The 15,730-nt window shown below is 33.1% G+C and overlaps 1 protein-coding gene across 35 annotated transcripts in view; it reads left to right on the top strand.

Annotated features, from left to right (window-relative positions):
* LOC106871676 (zinc finger MIZ domain-containing protein 1) overlaps positions 1 to 15,730 on the top strand; it is a 459,684-nt gene that overhangs the window by 431,886 nt on the left and 12,068 nt on the right. For 20 of the 35 annotated variants that reach the window (XM_089362974.1, XM_089362939.1, XM_089362930.1 and 17 more), the window contains 4 exons: positions 4,759 to 4,857; positions 8,764 to 9,004; positions 13,287 to 13,508; positions 14,135 to 14,380. In XM_089362974.1, coding sequence (XP_089219100.1) covers positions 4,759 to 4,857; positions 8,764 to 9,004; positions 13,287 to 13,508; positions 14,135 to 14,380 — 808 coding nt within the window. The remainder of the gene's footprint in view (positions 1 to 4,758; positions 4,858 to 8,763; positions 9,005 to 13,286; positions 13,509 to 14,134; positions 14,381 to 15,730) is intronic. The other 15 variants (XM_089363061.1, XM_089363006.1, XM_089362964.1 and 12 more) reach the window with 1 other exon arrangement.

The raw sequence follows: 15,730 nt of genomic DNA, 5'->3' as shown, positions 1-15,730 counted from the left end.
AGCTACAAAAGAATGAGGTAATTTTTTAGGGTGCATGTGCAGTTGGTGTTATATATTCAAGCATCAGGGAGAGAGAATGAAAAAGATGGCTTTGAGTTCAAACCTTGCCAAAGTCAACTTTGCTTTTATCTGGTTGGACACCAACATGAATGTACTAAAGAAAGGAGAACTTATATGTAATTTTAGTCCCACACCTATTTTCAGTCAAAATCATTTCATCCTGTTCCTTCACTGGATTGTCTTTTCCCAACAAGTTATTACTAAGACCGTGTTAAAAATCCTTATTCTTACATGCATCAACATCATATGTACACTTCAATCAAATTCTGACTACTCACTGTATTTCAACCCAGACTTTCTCCATGTTGGTTTGAATGACTGCCGTGTATAGTTATGCACACGGAAGTGATTTGCTTTTATGTTACACTAAATGTCTCTTTGTAGTCTATGCACATTATAATCCTTCTGAAAAACTATATCGGATAGATAACCAAAAAAAAAAAAAAAAAGTTATTGTAGTAGTAGTAATAGTGGTAGGCAGAATAAGTAATTGCAAGAGCAGTGGGCAGTGATGGTAGTCTGAAGGATACTCCCCAAAGGATCAAGGCTGGGATCTTTTGAAACCTGCTTAAATAATTAACTCACTCACTCTTTCTCTCATCCTAATAATAATAATAAAAAGGTAAAACTTAATAAGGTTTTAGATTTGGATGATTTTTTTTTTTTTCAGGTTGTTCATCATTATTTTAATCGGCAACAAATATTGGGAACTTTAATGAACTTTTATTTAACCTATTCTCATTAATTGGTCACCTGTGATTTTGGTGACAGTTGATGGCAACTTGTTTCCCTTTAAAAAAAAAAAAAAAAATGTATTTTAATATCAGTTAAGAGAAAAAGATTAATTGACATTAAAACAGACCTAGTGGAGTAATTAAATTAAAAAAAAAAGAAGAAAAGAAAAAAGATGATTTACATAATTTTTACAATTAACTTTAATTGCTATCCTTCTTTTGATTGGAAATATTTCAAAATATGCTTATTTCATTCATTTCTGATAATTACTAACTACTGAGTTAGTTGGGAAAATGTATAATTTGTCTTATTGTGTAGTAGTAAATAACCTTCATACTTTTACTATTTGCCTAGGAAAGCAGGACAGTAAATGTGGTTTATATTGTTGAGAGAATTAATTTGCATTTTCCCACTCCTGGTCTTTGCCAGCAAAAAAAATGCAGTGTATTTGTGCATAATAGGTAGACTGTGTGTGTGTTTGTGTGTGTGTGTGTGTGTGTGTGTGTGTACAATATTTTATTATCATTATTTTGAATGAGTTGAGGATTCAGCTTGTAATCAAAATTAATCTGTTATGCTTGCATAATAGAGTGGGGGGGGGGGGCGATAAGTGTATATTATTAGAAGCGAGAAAGAACACATTTTCACTGCAGCACGCAGAAGAACTAAGCTTTATGAACACCTGTGCCTCATGGTGACAGTTTTTTCCTTATTCTGTCTCTGTGTAAACTATATTATTTCATAACATTCCTATTCAGCTGTATTTATTAATGATTGTGTGTGTATGTATGTTCGCACGCACACACACACACACATATATGTGAAGATGTATATACAAGTATATTGCACGTATATGAGTCAATGTGTGTGTGTGTGTATGTATGTATACACACACAAGCACACACACACAGAAAGGTTTTTTAATGTTATTTGAAAAAATTATTTGATAGACTTATTTTCATTGTGCTAATAGAGGTTTCTCTTAAGAAGGACATTATACTATTTGTGTCAGTATACTTGTCAGGAAACACTTGTGCTACAAAGACTACAATTTGAATGCTGTATTGATAACGTAATGGAGGACGTGTGACTAATGCAATTCAACCCTAAAATTTATGCCAATTAAGGAATTTGCAAAAATTACTCAGCTCAGTCTAACATGGCAGAAATACTCCCACACTTGCTCAGGTGGCTAACGTAAAACATTTTAACATCTTAGTTTACTTAAATCTAAAATAAGAAATTGTTTTTATTGTAATAATTATAGGGGGAGGGAACTAGTCAACTGCATTGATGCCAGTGATCAACTGGCACTTATTTTTATGGACCCCAAAAGGATGAAAGGTAAAATCAACCATGGCAGAATTTGAACTCAGAATGTAAAGACAGGTGAAATGCAGCTAAGCATTTTCTCCAGTATGCTAACAGTTCTGCCAGTTTGATGCCTTCCTATTATAGTAATTATTATAATAAAAATAATAATAATAATAATAATCATCATCATCATCGTTTAACGTCCGCTTTCCATGCTAGCATGGGTTGGACGATTTGACTGAGGACTGGTGAAACCAGATGGCAACACCAGGCTCCAATCTAATTTGGCAGAGTTTCTACAGCTGGATGCCCTTCCTAACGCCAACCACTCAGAGAGTGTAGTGGGTGCTTTTACGTGTCACCCGCAGGAAGAAGAATTGTTTCTAATATAGACACAAGGCCTGAGATTTGAAGGAGAGGATTAGTTGATACCATCAACCCAGTACTTGATTGGTACTTTGTTTTATCAGCTCCAAGAGGATGAAAGCCAAACTGGATGTTGGTAGAATTTAAACTCAGACTGCAAAGAACCAGAACAAAATACCATTAAGTCTTTTCTACCAAAATATTAGTTATGGTAGTTGTTGTTGTCTCTAGCTTAGGCACAAAGCCAGAAATTTTGAGAAGCTGGTTGGTTCTAACCATCAATTCCAGTACTTGGCTGCTATCTTTTTATCAACCCTGATAGGATTTGAACTTGGAATGCAAAGGGCCAGAACATAAGTATCGCAAAGCATTTTTTTGCAATGTGCTAATGATTCTGCCAAAATAATAATAACAATAATCCTTTCTTATTTCTTTATTGCCCACAAGGGGCTAAACGTAGAGGGGACAGACAAGGACCAACAAACGGATTAAGTCTATTACATCGACCCCAGTGCGTAATTGGTACTTAATTTATCGACCCCGAAAGGATGAAAGGCAAAGTCGACCTCGGCGGAATTTGAACTCAGAACGTAACGGCAGACAAAATACCTCTAAGCATTTTGCTCGGCGTGCTAACGTTTCTGCCAGCTCGCCGCCTTTGAAGAAATTGAACTCAGAATGTAATGCTGCGCGAAATACTCCTAAGCATTTCATTCAGTGTGCTAACAATTCTGCCAGCTTACCACCTTAATAATAATAATAATAATAATAATAATAATAATAGATGTTTCCATTATAGGCACAAGGTCTGAAATTCCGTGGGAGGAGATTAGTCAATATTAGTTGGGTGGCGGTGGGTGTCATACTTAACTGGTACTTCGTTTCAACAGTCCTGAAAAGATTAAAAGCAAAGTTGATGTTGGTAAGACAACAACTGCAATATATATATAAAAAGTACTTTTTAATGAATAGTGAATGATTTGTAAAGAACAAACTCTCTTTTCAGACAGAATTAAACCTTTTGAAAACAAGTATTTATGTATTTTTAGCAAGTCTTTCATGGGAAAGGTCAAAACATTTTAACAATGAGACAGATAAACCCTACTAACCTGTTTTCTTCAGGGACACATATGCATACATACACATAAATACACACTCATTGAAGAACAAAAGACACAATTTGTTACCTAGATGATTAACAATCAAAATTGAATTTGTTTCATAAATTATATGCATTGCTTCATTGTTGTTGTTTATTACATTGTGAAATCAGATTTCATTGATGGCAGTTCTCTCATATATGATTGTTACTAAATTATTATAATTGCAAAAGAAAAACCTAATTTTTAGGCCAACTGGAAAATTTCACATAGTCCTATTTAACAACCATTCATTAAATGTTATGTACTTTTTTTCCCAATATTCAGGAAATTGCTTTTTTTTTTTATAATAATGTTTGTGTTTTTTAATTGTATTTGTACTTCTTATATATAAGATAACTGCTTCTTTGTGTGTGAATGTGTGTAGTGTGTATGGGGGATGATTACATTGCATTTGTGAAGTTTCTTTAAATACTGATGTATTAATTAAATCAATTTCATTTTGTGTAATTTATATTAATCCTGTTTATTCATGAAATTTTAATTTTCATTTATTATTTATTGTACTTCATTCAATGTTCTCTCATAAAGATACTTATGTTAGTTGCGAATAGTTGAGCTTAACATTTTTGGTTTTGCCCTAGTTAGAATTCTATATATATATATTCTAATGAATGACACAAAAAGTACTCATTCCCATAGTAGGGTATTATAATTACTTCAACTGGTTCAGTAGCTTGTTACTATTGGATCAACTGCAATGATAGATATATGGAATGTATTAATTCATAATTTAAGATAATGTAAACATTCCTGACTACCACTAAGTTTTAGAATTAGTGATTTAAAACTGTTAAAGTAGTTTGATCTGTTAAATTTTAATTCTAAAATAGTTTTTCAACATATCAATTTAAAACTTTATACACAAAAATCAAAGTGATTTTTAATCCATAGCTTAATTTAAAAAAAAAAAAATGAATTGATTTTATGAAGATCCTAAACTCTATTGGGGGATATCAGATGTGTTAATTTTTAAAGCAGTTTTCTACTTATAACTCCAATGCTTGTGATTTTAGTTGCTAATTGACTTTTTTTTTTTTCTTTACCAGTTCTCAATATTAATTGACATTACTTTGTTTGGGAAATCCTAATTTGCTTTTGTCTTATTTATTTTTCGTTTTAGTGGTTATCCACCCACACCGAATACCCCGGGGTCGACCCCACTCCCTCTGCCGGGTAATCATGACTACCCTGCCCCTTCACCGTCAGCCCTATCTGTTGCGTGAGTAATAGTGCCTAGATGTTATCTCTTCCAATATTTGAGAACATTGTGATAGTTGCAAAATATGTTTTCTTGCATTTATTCAATTTCTAGTCAAACAGTTAATTTTGTATACTTTCACTAGTTCTCATCTATTGGACTTTATATTAATTTTCCATGTTTTGTTTTAATTGTTTTATTATTACTAACACACACTTATAATGCACCTGTTATAGTTATTTACAACTAGTATATGTTAAATCTCTCTCTCTCTATATATATGACATTGTTAGCATCCTTCATTTTAAATAATTACCAACTTAAATATGTAGCTTATTTAAATTAGGAAAATGACTATATACACATAACTAATATTCAAATTCATGCTCTAAGTAAATATACTGTAATGGTATGTGATTAAATCAGTATTTAAATTTCCAATGGTTTTCATGTTCCTAAAACTTTAAGTTGTTAGTGTTGTAAATTCTCATTTACATGGTGTCATGATCATTTCTGTTAACATGACAAACATGCTTTTTTTTTTTTTTTTCCCCCTCCTTCAATTATGAAAGAGTGTTAACCTCTCACTCTGAGATCTAAAATCATTCCAAACTGTGTATGTAACAAGACATGAATTCTGCTGCAGGAATTATTGTAAAGTTGTCTATTTGTCAGGAAATTAGCTAACATCACATTTCCTGCTTGCATTTTACTTATGCAGCAGTTGATGATTTATAAGAAATCTGATGCTATGTATTTGTGTTTGTTGGGCTTAGTATTCTACACATTAAATTCCCACCATCCTGCTAAATACAATACATTACTGACCCATGATTTTATACTTTATTTGGGATAAAATAAAATTATTAAATTGCTTCTTATTTTCACATTTTAGCTTTTCTTCACTATTACTAACATAGAAAACCAAATATTACTAACATAGAAAACCAAATAATTAAAAAACTTTATGTTACTGTGGCAAAAATATCCAGGAAACTTCCTCAGGTAGAATGCTACATTTCGTTGACCTTTATATTTCATTATTTATAGATTAAATGATTTGATGAAACCCATTTAGATTAAGGGTGTTTTTGTTCAATTTCAGCCCACTCATCATGTCTATCATTTTGAATAAACTAACCTTCTGTACTAGTGCAGATTGGATTGTTCTGCATGATTACATTTGGTCCCATTCCAAATCAATAGTATTTTAGAAAAAAAAGTAGGTCACTTCTACATACACAATGGGTGTGGTGACGTTTTCATACCCAAGTGTGTATATAACCGGGACACGTTTTGTGACTCAATGACCACTTTTGTTCAAACAAGTCATGGTGATAGCAATATTTTCTATTTAGATTATAAATGTAGTTTGTCCTTGCTTATGTCACTAAATGCAGTAGAATTTCATTCCAAACACAAGTTTAGAGCCATATGCATCCACTAACACTACAACTGAAGTATCCCTTTACCATTTATCACATTTGATACCTCTAAATATTTTTAGATCATTTTTAGGGTGGGGTCTTCCAAACCAGGAAAACTCAATCCATCTTACTAGATCATATCCACCCACTTAAATAATTCCAGTGTTACATTTTCTTGATTTAATCAGCTTTCCCTCCCCCACTCTCTCTCTCTATTTTTTCCCTCTTTCTCTCTCGCTCTATCTTTTTTCCCTCTTTCTTTCTCTCTCTCTCTCTCTCTCTCTTTCTTGTGCATGATGTGTTTTTAGTATTTTCTGTTTATCATAAGGAAGTTAGCAAAACTGAAAAGCATGAAATGTCTACTAACTGTAAATTTGTTTATTTATTCATTGTAAATTATTGCCTGCAGACTAATTTAAAATATAAAAATTCATTGAAATCATATTATCTTGAATTTAGCAACATTTGAAAAATTTGTTAAATTTTAGTCTGAAAACTTTTTAAACATGTTTAAATCACTCTTGAAAAAGTGAATCAACATATGTGTATGTATGTGTATACATATATCTGTGTGTGTGTGTGGTATAAGTATTAAAAACTTGAGTCTCTTATAAAAAAATTGATTTTATCATATATAATTGATGGTTTAAATTACTGTGTCAGGTATAATGTTAGTTAATATTTCCCAGTTGTATTTGCAGATATGTAATGTGTGTGTGTTTGAAAATTATTTTAAAATGCAGTACGTTATGAATAGGCTGCTTTCGTTTAATTTCTAATTTCCAATGCATAAAATGAAGAGAATGTGCTTTTTTAATGAAGTTGTAAGTAGTGTTTAATTGTAGAATAGAAATGACTTTTGTAGACAAAACTTTCAAGGCACTAACATCAAATCATTGAATTCTTTACATTTCCAATTAGCTTATATTTGTGAACTATTTATTTTATGCTAAATATATTGTTTTTTTTAACTCTGTAATAAATCCTAAGAAGTGTTGAACTTTGAAATGTTTTCTCATAGGATTAGGTTTTTAGTCTAGTCTGAACTATGTATTCAAATGCAGAGCTATATATATATATATATATATATATATATATATATATATATATATATATATATATATATATATATTTCCCTTAAAGTATATTTAATGATTTGTTTCAGTATTGCTTGCCTTGTTGTTTAGACAAGCTTTTAGTCTTGAAACATAAAGTGCATTTTTATCTTTCAAAAGATTGATGATGAATATATGTGATGAAATATTATTTATGCTTTTGATTGTTAGGTTTATATTTCATCATACTGTAGGATATTATTATTATTATTATTATTATTATTGTATTAAATCTCACAGCTTATATTGCTGGGTATGATGAAAAGTGTCAGCTGTCCACAGCCAGCAGGCTTTGTTTTACTGGTCATGCTTCAAGAATCCTGCAAAGAATTCTTGCACTTCCATCATCATATTATTATTATTATTATCATCATCATCATCATCATCATCATCATCATCATCATCGTCGTTATTCCGCTGTGGTTGACTTTGCCTTTCATTGATAAAATAAGTACCAGTGGAGCACTGGGGTTGATGTAATCGACTAACCCCCACCCCTAAAATTGCAGGCCTTGTGCCTAGACTTGAAAAGATTGTTATTATCATTATTAATGCAGAATCATTGGTACATTGGTCAAGATACTGAGTGGCATTTCTTTTGGCACTTTATGCTCTAAGTTCAAATCCCACTGAAGTTGACTTTGCTTTTCATCCTTTTGGGGTTGCCAAAATAAATACTAGTTGAAAACTGGGGTCAATGTAATTGACTCCCCCTCCCCTAAAATTGCTGGTGGAATCATTAGACCATTGGAAAAAAATACTTTGCAATATTTGTTCTGCTCTTAACATTTCAAGTTCATCTTTCATCCCTTCAGGGTTGATGAAATAAGTACCGATTGTGTTCTGGGGTTGACTTACCCCACTCTTCTCCCTAATTTCAGGCCTTGTGCCTATAGTAGAAAGAAATATTTTTCATCATCAAATTCATCATTGTCATCATCATCATCATCATCATCATCATGGCCATCATTTATTTATTAGAGTTTTTGTTAAGCACTAAAAATGAATAAATTGCTTTATGTTTAAATGCCTATTTCCTTTCACTGTAGTGGTGCTTGAATATTTTTCAGCCATCTCTCCCACCATCAGAAATCTTAGGAACACTTATATCATTGAGCATAAAAGAATAAAATCATGGGTTTCATTACTTTGTGTGCTTGTGTGCGTAAAGTACTTTCAAACTCCTGAGTCTGTAAATATATATATATATATAGTTTAAAAAAAATCTTTTAAAGCTTTCTCTAGATAAGGAATATGGTCAACATTTGTGGAATTAGCTTTTGTATTGGAATATAATAGAATTCTTTTTCTTTTTTCTTTTCTTTTGTTCTGTTTCTTTTTTTCTTTGCTCTTGTGAAGCTTTAAAATATGTTTTTGTTTTTCAGTGGTTACCCTCCAACTCCAAATACTCCAGGTTCTAACCCTTCCCAGATGTCCGGCAATAATGAATACCCAGCTGCTCCAGCAGCGCTGTCTGCTGCTCTGGTGGCAGCGGCTGCCACTGCCACAGCTACAGCCACAGCCACAGCCAGCATGGTAGCTATCCAAGAGCAACAGAACCAGCAGCAACAGATGAATATGAACATGAATATGAACATGAACAATCAGTATGGTCCCCAAGTACAGGTATTGTGATAGATTCTTCTACAGACTGAACCTATATTGGTTATACATGCATATATGTATGTGTTTGTGTGTGAGTGTATATATCTATATATATATGTTCCATTAGTATTAAAACCAGCCACATCTGGCGCAAATATTCTACCTGCTTTATGTCCAAACTGGCCAGATCCAGCCTTTCACGCCTACCCTACAGTGTTAATCTAAAAATAAACATTCACATCCTCAAAATCTCAAAGCTACAAGATAATACATGATTAATTTTAAAGGATGTAAATAAATAAACATCACATTTGATTCAGTAATCTGAATGCTAAAAGGTTTTATATATACATACATGCATATATAGATATATAAAATGTAAAGGAATAGGGATTTGGAATCCAAGTAGGTACTCTGCTATAATCCCAATCTGATTAACCACATCAAATGAAAGGGAACATGCAGGATCCTTTACAACTAAGTTAAATGGTACTTCACTCAATAGGCAAATCCTGAGTTCGTTTTGTTGGATTTCATACAGCATATAGAGTATCTTTTATCTTTCACTTGTTTCAGTCATTAGACTGCAGCCATGAATTTTTTTTTTTTTTTTTTTTAGTCAAATGAATTGGCTCAGTACTTGTTTTTTAAGCCTGGTACTTATTCTGTTGGTCTCTTTTGCTGAACCACTAAGTTCTGGGGGCACAAACACACACACATATACACACAATGAGTGTCTTTCAGTTTCTGTCTCCCAGATCCATTTACAAGGCTTTGGTCAGCCCGGGGCTATAGTAAAAGACACTTGCCCAAGGTGCATGCAGTGGGGCTAAACCTTGAATTATGTGGTTGGGAACCAAAATACCATAAAGAAGAATGGAGAATTATACATCTTCAAAATTTATTTATTAAAGCATTATTTTCATCAAATTCCATTCTGACATGAGTTTCTGCAGGATAAGTGTACTTTGATGTAACACTTATCTGCAATAGTTGATTTAAATTTAAATTAGTTGCAGTACATATTCATCTAGGGTAGACATTCCTATACAGCTTTGTTGAAGGTTTTACCCATGCAGGATTAAAACCTTGAACAAAGCAGCATAGGTACGAATATGTACTGGAACTGATTAAAATTTAAATCAACTAATGCACATAACTGCAACATCAATTGACACTAGGACACTTATCCAGCAGAAACATGTGTTGGATTGGAATTTGATTCAGAATAATGCTTTAATAAATATATTTTGAAGGTGGCACGTGTAAAGACATTCGAACGAGATCGTTGCCAGTACCGCTGGACTGGCTCCTGTGCAGGTGGCACGTAAAATACACCATTTTGAGCGTGGCCGTTGCCAGTACCACCTGACTGGCCTTCATGCCGGTGGCACGTAAAAGCATCCACCACACTCTTGGAGTGGTTGGCGTTAGGAAGGGCATCCAGCTGTAGAAACTCTGCCAAATCAGATTGGAGCCTGGTGTAGCCATCTGGTTCGCCAGTCCTCAGTCAAATCATCCAACCCATACTAGCATGGAAAGCGGACGTTAAACGATGATGATGATGTATAATTCTCCATTCTTCTTTATGATGTCTTGATTATATATAAAACCTTTTCAGATACTCTAAATGAAAGTACGTTTCAAGATTATATATAAATAATGGGAACTTTACAATTTACCTCTTAAGAAACTGCTTAGAAAACTATTTTAGTTCTATTGGTTGCTGTTATTGTTGTAGTTGTAGTAGTAGCAGTAGCAGTTAGTAATTTAGGCACAAGGCCAGCAGTTTTGGGAACGGGAGTGAGTCGATAAAATCGACCCCCGCACAGCTAAAAATAGCCAGAATTCGCTCTTTACAGTTAGCATTAGAAGCCATTACTCTATAGAAATGTTGACCCAATAATTCTTACAAATATCAAAATATGCAAAAGCCATATAAACTTGTGTGTGTTTGTGTACATGTACATACTTGCTAACCTTTCTAAATACCGACTTTATTTATCAGTCTGTTTCTTTGAACCCTTATCACAAACATCTAAAATAGTTACTGTGCCTGTACTCTTTCTCTCTCTCTCTCTCTTTCTCTCTCTCTCTCTCTCTCTCTGTTTTTATTGAGGTTGATAGTGTCTCTCCATTCATTATGATTCTTCATCTTATTTGGTCTTTCTCTTGTGGGTTTCTTACACTTGCTATGTTTGATGCATATATATACATACAGAGCAATCAATTTATAGATTCAATATGTGTAAAAACAAAACACAGTTGATAATTTCCATCTCTCTCTCTCTCTCTCTCTCTCTCTCTCTCTCTCTCTCTCTCTCTCTCTCTCTCTCTCTCTCTCTCTCTCTCTCTATCTCTCTCTCTCTCTCTCTCTCTCTCTCTCTCTCTGTTAGCAGTTTTTCATTTTTAGATGACAGTTAAAAATGAAAATGAGACAATTAAAAATTGAAAATACGCTGACAATTGCATAGAGATGGAAATTACTTCATTTAAGTGCTTTTTGTTGAGTTTAAATTCTTAAATAAATAATAATAGCTTTGAGTAGTTATGTGTGTGTGTGAGGGGTATGTATGCATGTGTTTATGTGTGTGCGTGTGTGTGTGTGTACATATTTATATTTGTTGCAAAATTTACTAGAATAGTTTATGAAAGTGTTTACAAGTCAAACATATCCCTTATAAACTATTTGTAGCTTGCTAGAATGAGCAGTCTATAAATATTGGCATCTTAACAAATATCTATATACCTATTTACTGGTTGTACTTCTGAGTTCTACTGATATATTTAGCGTGTGTGTTTAGTAGTTTCAGTCACTTGTAAATAAGGATTGGTATTTGTCTTTGATTTCTGGTAATCTTAAGTATGCAAAAGACAAAATGTTTTCCACACACACACATATTGTTGTGTCTGGGGAAAATCATTCTCTTTTAGTGCCCTATTTAACACACTCACCGATGAAATTTCCACTCATTTACTTATTTTTGCCTAATATTTTCTTAAAATTTTAGATAAAATAAATGAGTGGAGACTTTACTGGTGAGTGTGTTAAATAATAAGGCACTAAAAGACAATGACTCTCCCTAGACACAACAAAATATGCTTCAACACATGAACTCACATAAAGAATCTTGCAAACCAAATCCCAAAACTAAAGATCACTTAAACTTTCTCTAACAAGCTAGTTTGTATTATTTTTGCAACTTGTTCATTTAAATAAGATATAAATGAACACCTTTAATAAGTACATAACACTCTTCAGTAATTCTGTCTCTTATGAGTTTCTTTGCAAAAATTATACAAACAACAAAACTGCAGATTACATGCTTTGCACTTTATTTGACCAAGGCCTAATTATTCTGCTATAAAATATCTTGATAATATCTTTGCCATTCACTCTGGCACTATTGTCCTATTAACACCTAAGATTTTAAACTTTTATTGAAGACAAAGTTATGTTGCTCACAGATAGAAAGCTAAATTGGTATGTTAGGCTTACTTATGTTGCTTTATCTGTTATACATCCACCATCAATGCATATGTACAGTGGCCAGCTATTGTACATATAAATGATGGTGGTGAAGAAGAGGCAGAGCTATTTAGAGTTACAGAAAGAAAAATGCTAAGTTGTCACAGTCCTACTTTCTCAATAAATCAAAAATGATTCCATCATTTAAAAACATGTAGCCTTGTATATCAGATCACTATCAAGATATTGTTGGTAGTTATTTCTTTCTTCATCAGTTCTACCAATACCCAGATGTTTATTACTTAAATTAAATAACTTAAAACACAGGCAGTCAAACAAATTTAAACATTGGTGATCTAGTAACAACTAGTTTTCTGATTCAGTTGATTGAACAACTAATGATAGCAGCAGTCAGTCACATGATATCATCATCATCATCATCACCATTATTTAACGTCTGTCTTTCATGCTGGCATGGGTTGGACGGTTTGACAGGAGTTTACCAGGTAGAAGACTATACCGGGCTACTGTGTCTGCTTTGGCATGGCTTTTACAACTGGATGCCCTTCCTAACACCAGCCACCCCATAGAGTGGGCAGAGCTTTTTATGTCGTCGTCGTCGTCGTTTAACGTCCGCTTTCCATGCTAGCATGGGTTGGACGATTTGACTGAGGACTGGTGAAACCAGATGGCTACACCAGGCTCCAATCTGATGTTTATATATATATATATATATATATATATATATATATATACACACACACACACACACACCTAAATTGAGATTAATTAAATTCTCTCTTTCTTTACACATGAATTTTTCCTCATTTTCAGATGCAAAGTCAGCAACATTTTAATAATCAGTATGGAATTCCTCAACAACGTCCACCTCCAGGCAGTATGACTCTGGCTCAAGGTCCACCGCCGGGTCCAGGAGGGATGCCAAGCAAGCCAACTATGCCTACTATGTACAATCATCAAAGGAGAGCTTCACCCTACCCAAGTCCACAGCAAATTCTCCAGAAACGACAACAGCAATATCCAAATGGCACTCAGGTAGGGAATGTTGGCTTGTTGATTAGCTTCTTTCACCTGCAATCTTAGTACTAATCTTGCTTATAGTAACACTCATAATTCACAAGCTTTATTGTAATTATTGCACAACAGTTTGCATTCTCATAAGCATCGAAATTATATCCACCTTAACATATATACTCTAGGGCATATATATAGTTGTAAATAAAATTATATAATATATATATTTACAAATTATATCAATAATCAATCTTTTGTCAATAATTAAAATATATTTTAAAATTAGACAAATTATAACTTATATTTTACATTTAATTTATGTGACTACTTTAGTTTCTAATTAAAAATTTTAATTATTTAAAAAAAAAAAAAATCACTGAAACATTGAAGATTTCTTGTGTTCAATAGAGGAAATGTTTCCAGTGGGTGTTATATATAACATACACACACACACACACACAATATATGTATATATATATGTGTGTGTGTGTGATACATAAAGTAAATGATTGTGTAATATATTATAAATGCATAATGTACAATGACATCTACTTTACACAGATCCACGTTTTAAGTAAGATTCCAATATACTGCAATCCTTCACCATCCTTAGTTTATGCTTAATCACTATGTATTTTCACCTACAGTATGGTGCACCAACAGCATATGGGAGCCAACCACAGCACCCGGGCAAGGCACAGTACCCTCCAACTCAACAACCCTTGCCCTCACCAAACTATGTAGGGCCACCACAGCAAGGCATTCGCCCTAATGGACCTACCCCACCTTATTCCAATGGTCAAAATATATATATGGGGCCAAATCAATTCTCCACTAGACAACCCCAACCCCCTGGTTTTCCCAACCAGTTCCCTACACAGCAAAATTTTCAGGTAGGTTTTACTACAACTTTATAACTGGTTTTCTTTGTAACTTAATCTAGTTAACTGGTTTGGGCTTTGTGCAGTTTCTTTTCACTACCTTTTCACCTTTCTCACCACTATCCATCAATTGTAAATGTCTACATGTGTATGTGTAATTGAAGAACGTGTGTGTGTATATATGAGTGAGATTTGGCAAATGACTTGTCAGCACTGTTGCTTTGCAGCGAACTGGTTGACGATTTATGATTTATCTGAATTCTGTTTTATCATCATCTGAGTCTTCCCTCATTTATTTATATAAATAAATATGGGATGGAGACATGTTTATATTGTTGCACTGATATACATAATATATTTGTCGGTAAATAAAACACACCCCAAGTTAAGAGTTAGGTGGGACCAAAGATCTTTGCTTCTGGAAATCACCATTGTATAATGGCCAAGTATAAATACCTTCATATAAAACTTATATGATAGTTGCACTCATTTGTAACTATTGCATGATACTTAGAGTCTCTCTCTCTCTCTATCTATCTATCTATTTCTTTATATCTCTCTATCTCTCTCTCACACACACTCACTGACATGCATGCACATACACAAAGGATTTCTTCAGGAAATTTGGTTATAACAAATCTGGCTCAATGAATTTTGTCCAATCCATTCACACATGAAAAAGTGGATGATAAAAAGATGATGATGATGAAGAGGAACAACAACAAGAAGGTGTATGTTATGTGCAAAGAAATACTCTTTTGGAATACTCCCATTTGCAGTCAGATGACTGATGAGAAATATCATAGAAACATCCCTAATTTGAGGGTGATATATTATCAGTGCTACTTTCTTACAGATTATGAATTCATATTGATTTGTTTTAGTTATGTCAGTGTCTGTTATTCCTTACTACCATGAATAGTATAGATATTATTAGAGCAACTACCCTTCACCCCTTTAAAAAATTTTTTTTTTTTTTTTTTTGTATGTACAACAGCATAGCTGTTTATTTCCTCGTTCTAAGAACTCATCATGAAATAGGAGCAGGCCTTGCTAGCATTCAGTTATGCATTGTGTATGTGTCTTATTCCGGAGCAAAATTGTGACATTGCATGTTAACTTAAAGTGGGGTGAGGCATAAAAACAGAAAGAAATATACTTTTAGCTGACAGTTGTGAAAAACCAAAATTTGAAATGAATCAAATTTTATTTTGCTTACACACACACATGTATGTATGCATGTATGTATGTATTTATTAGAAAGTGATTATATTATAAATTGCAGATATAAATGCTTGTTGTGAAAATAACATCGACTTTCACATGAAAACATGTCACATTTAAAAGAGATGTGGATTTCGA

This window comes from Octopus bimaculoides, chromosome 1, assembly GCF_046866305.1.
Source record: "Octopus bimaculoides isolate indiv1 chromosome 1, ASM4686630v1, whole genome shotgun sequence".
Lineage (NCBI taxonomy): Eukaryota > Metazoa > Mollusca > Cephalopoda > Octopoda > Octopodidae > Octopus > Octopus bimaculoides.
The sequence above is the reverse complement of the archived record's forward strand: the minus strand, read 5'-3'. Positions and strand labels throughout refer to the sequence as shown.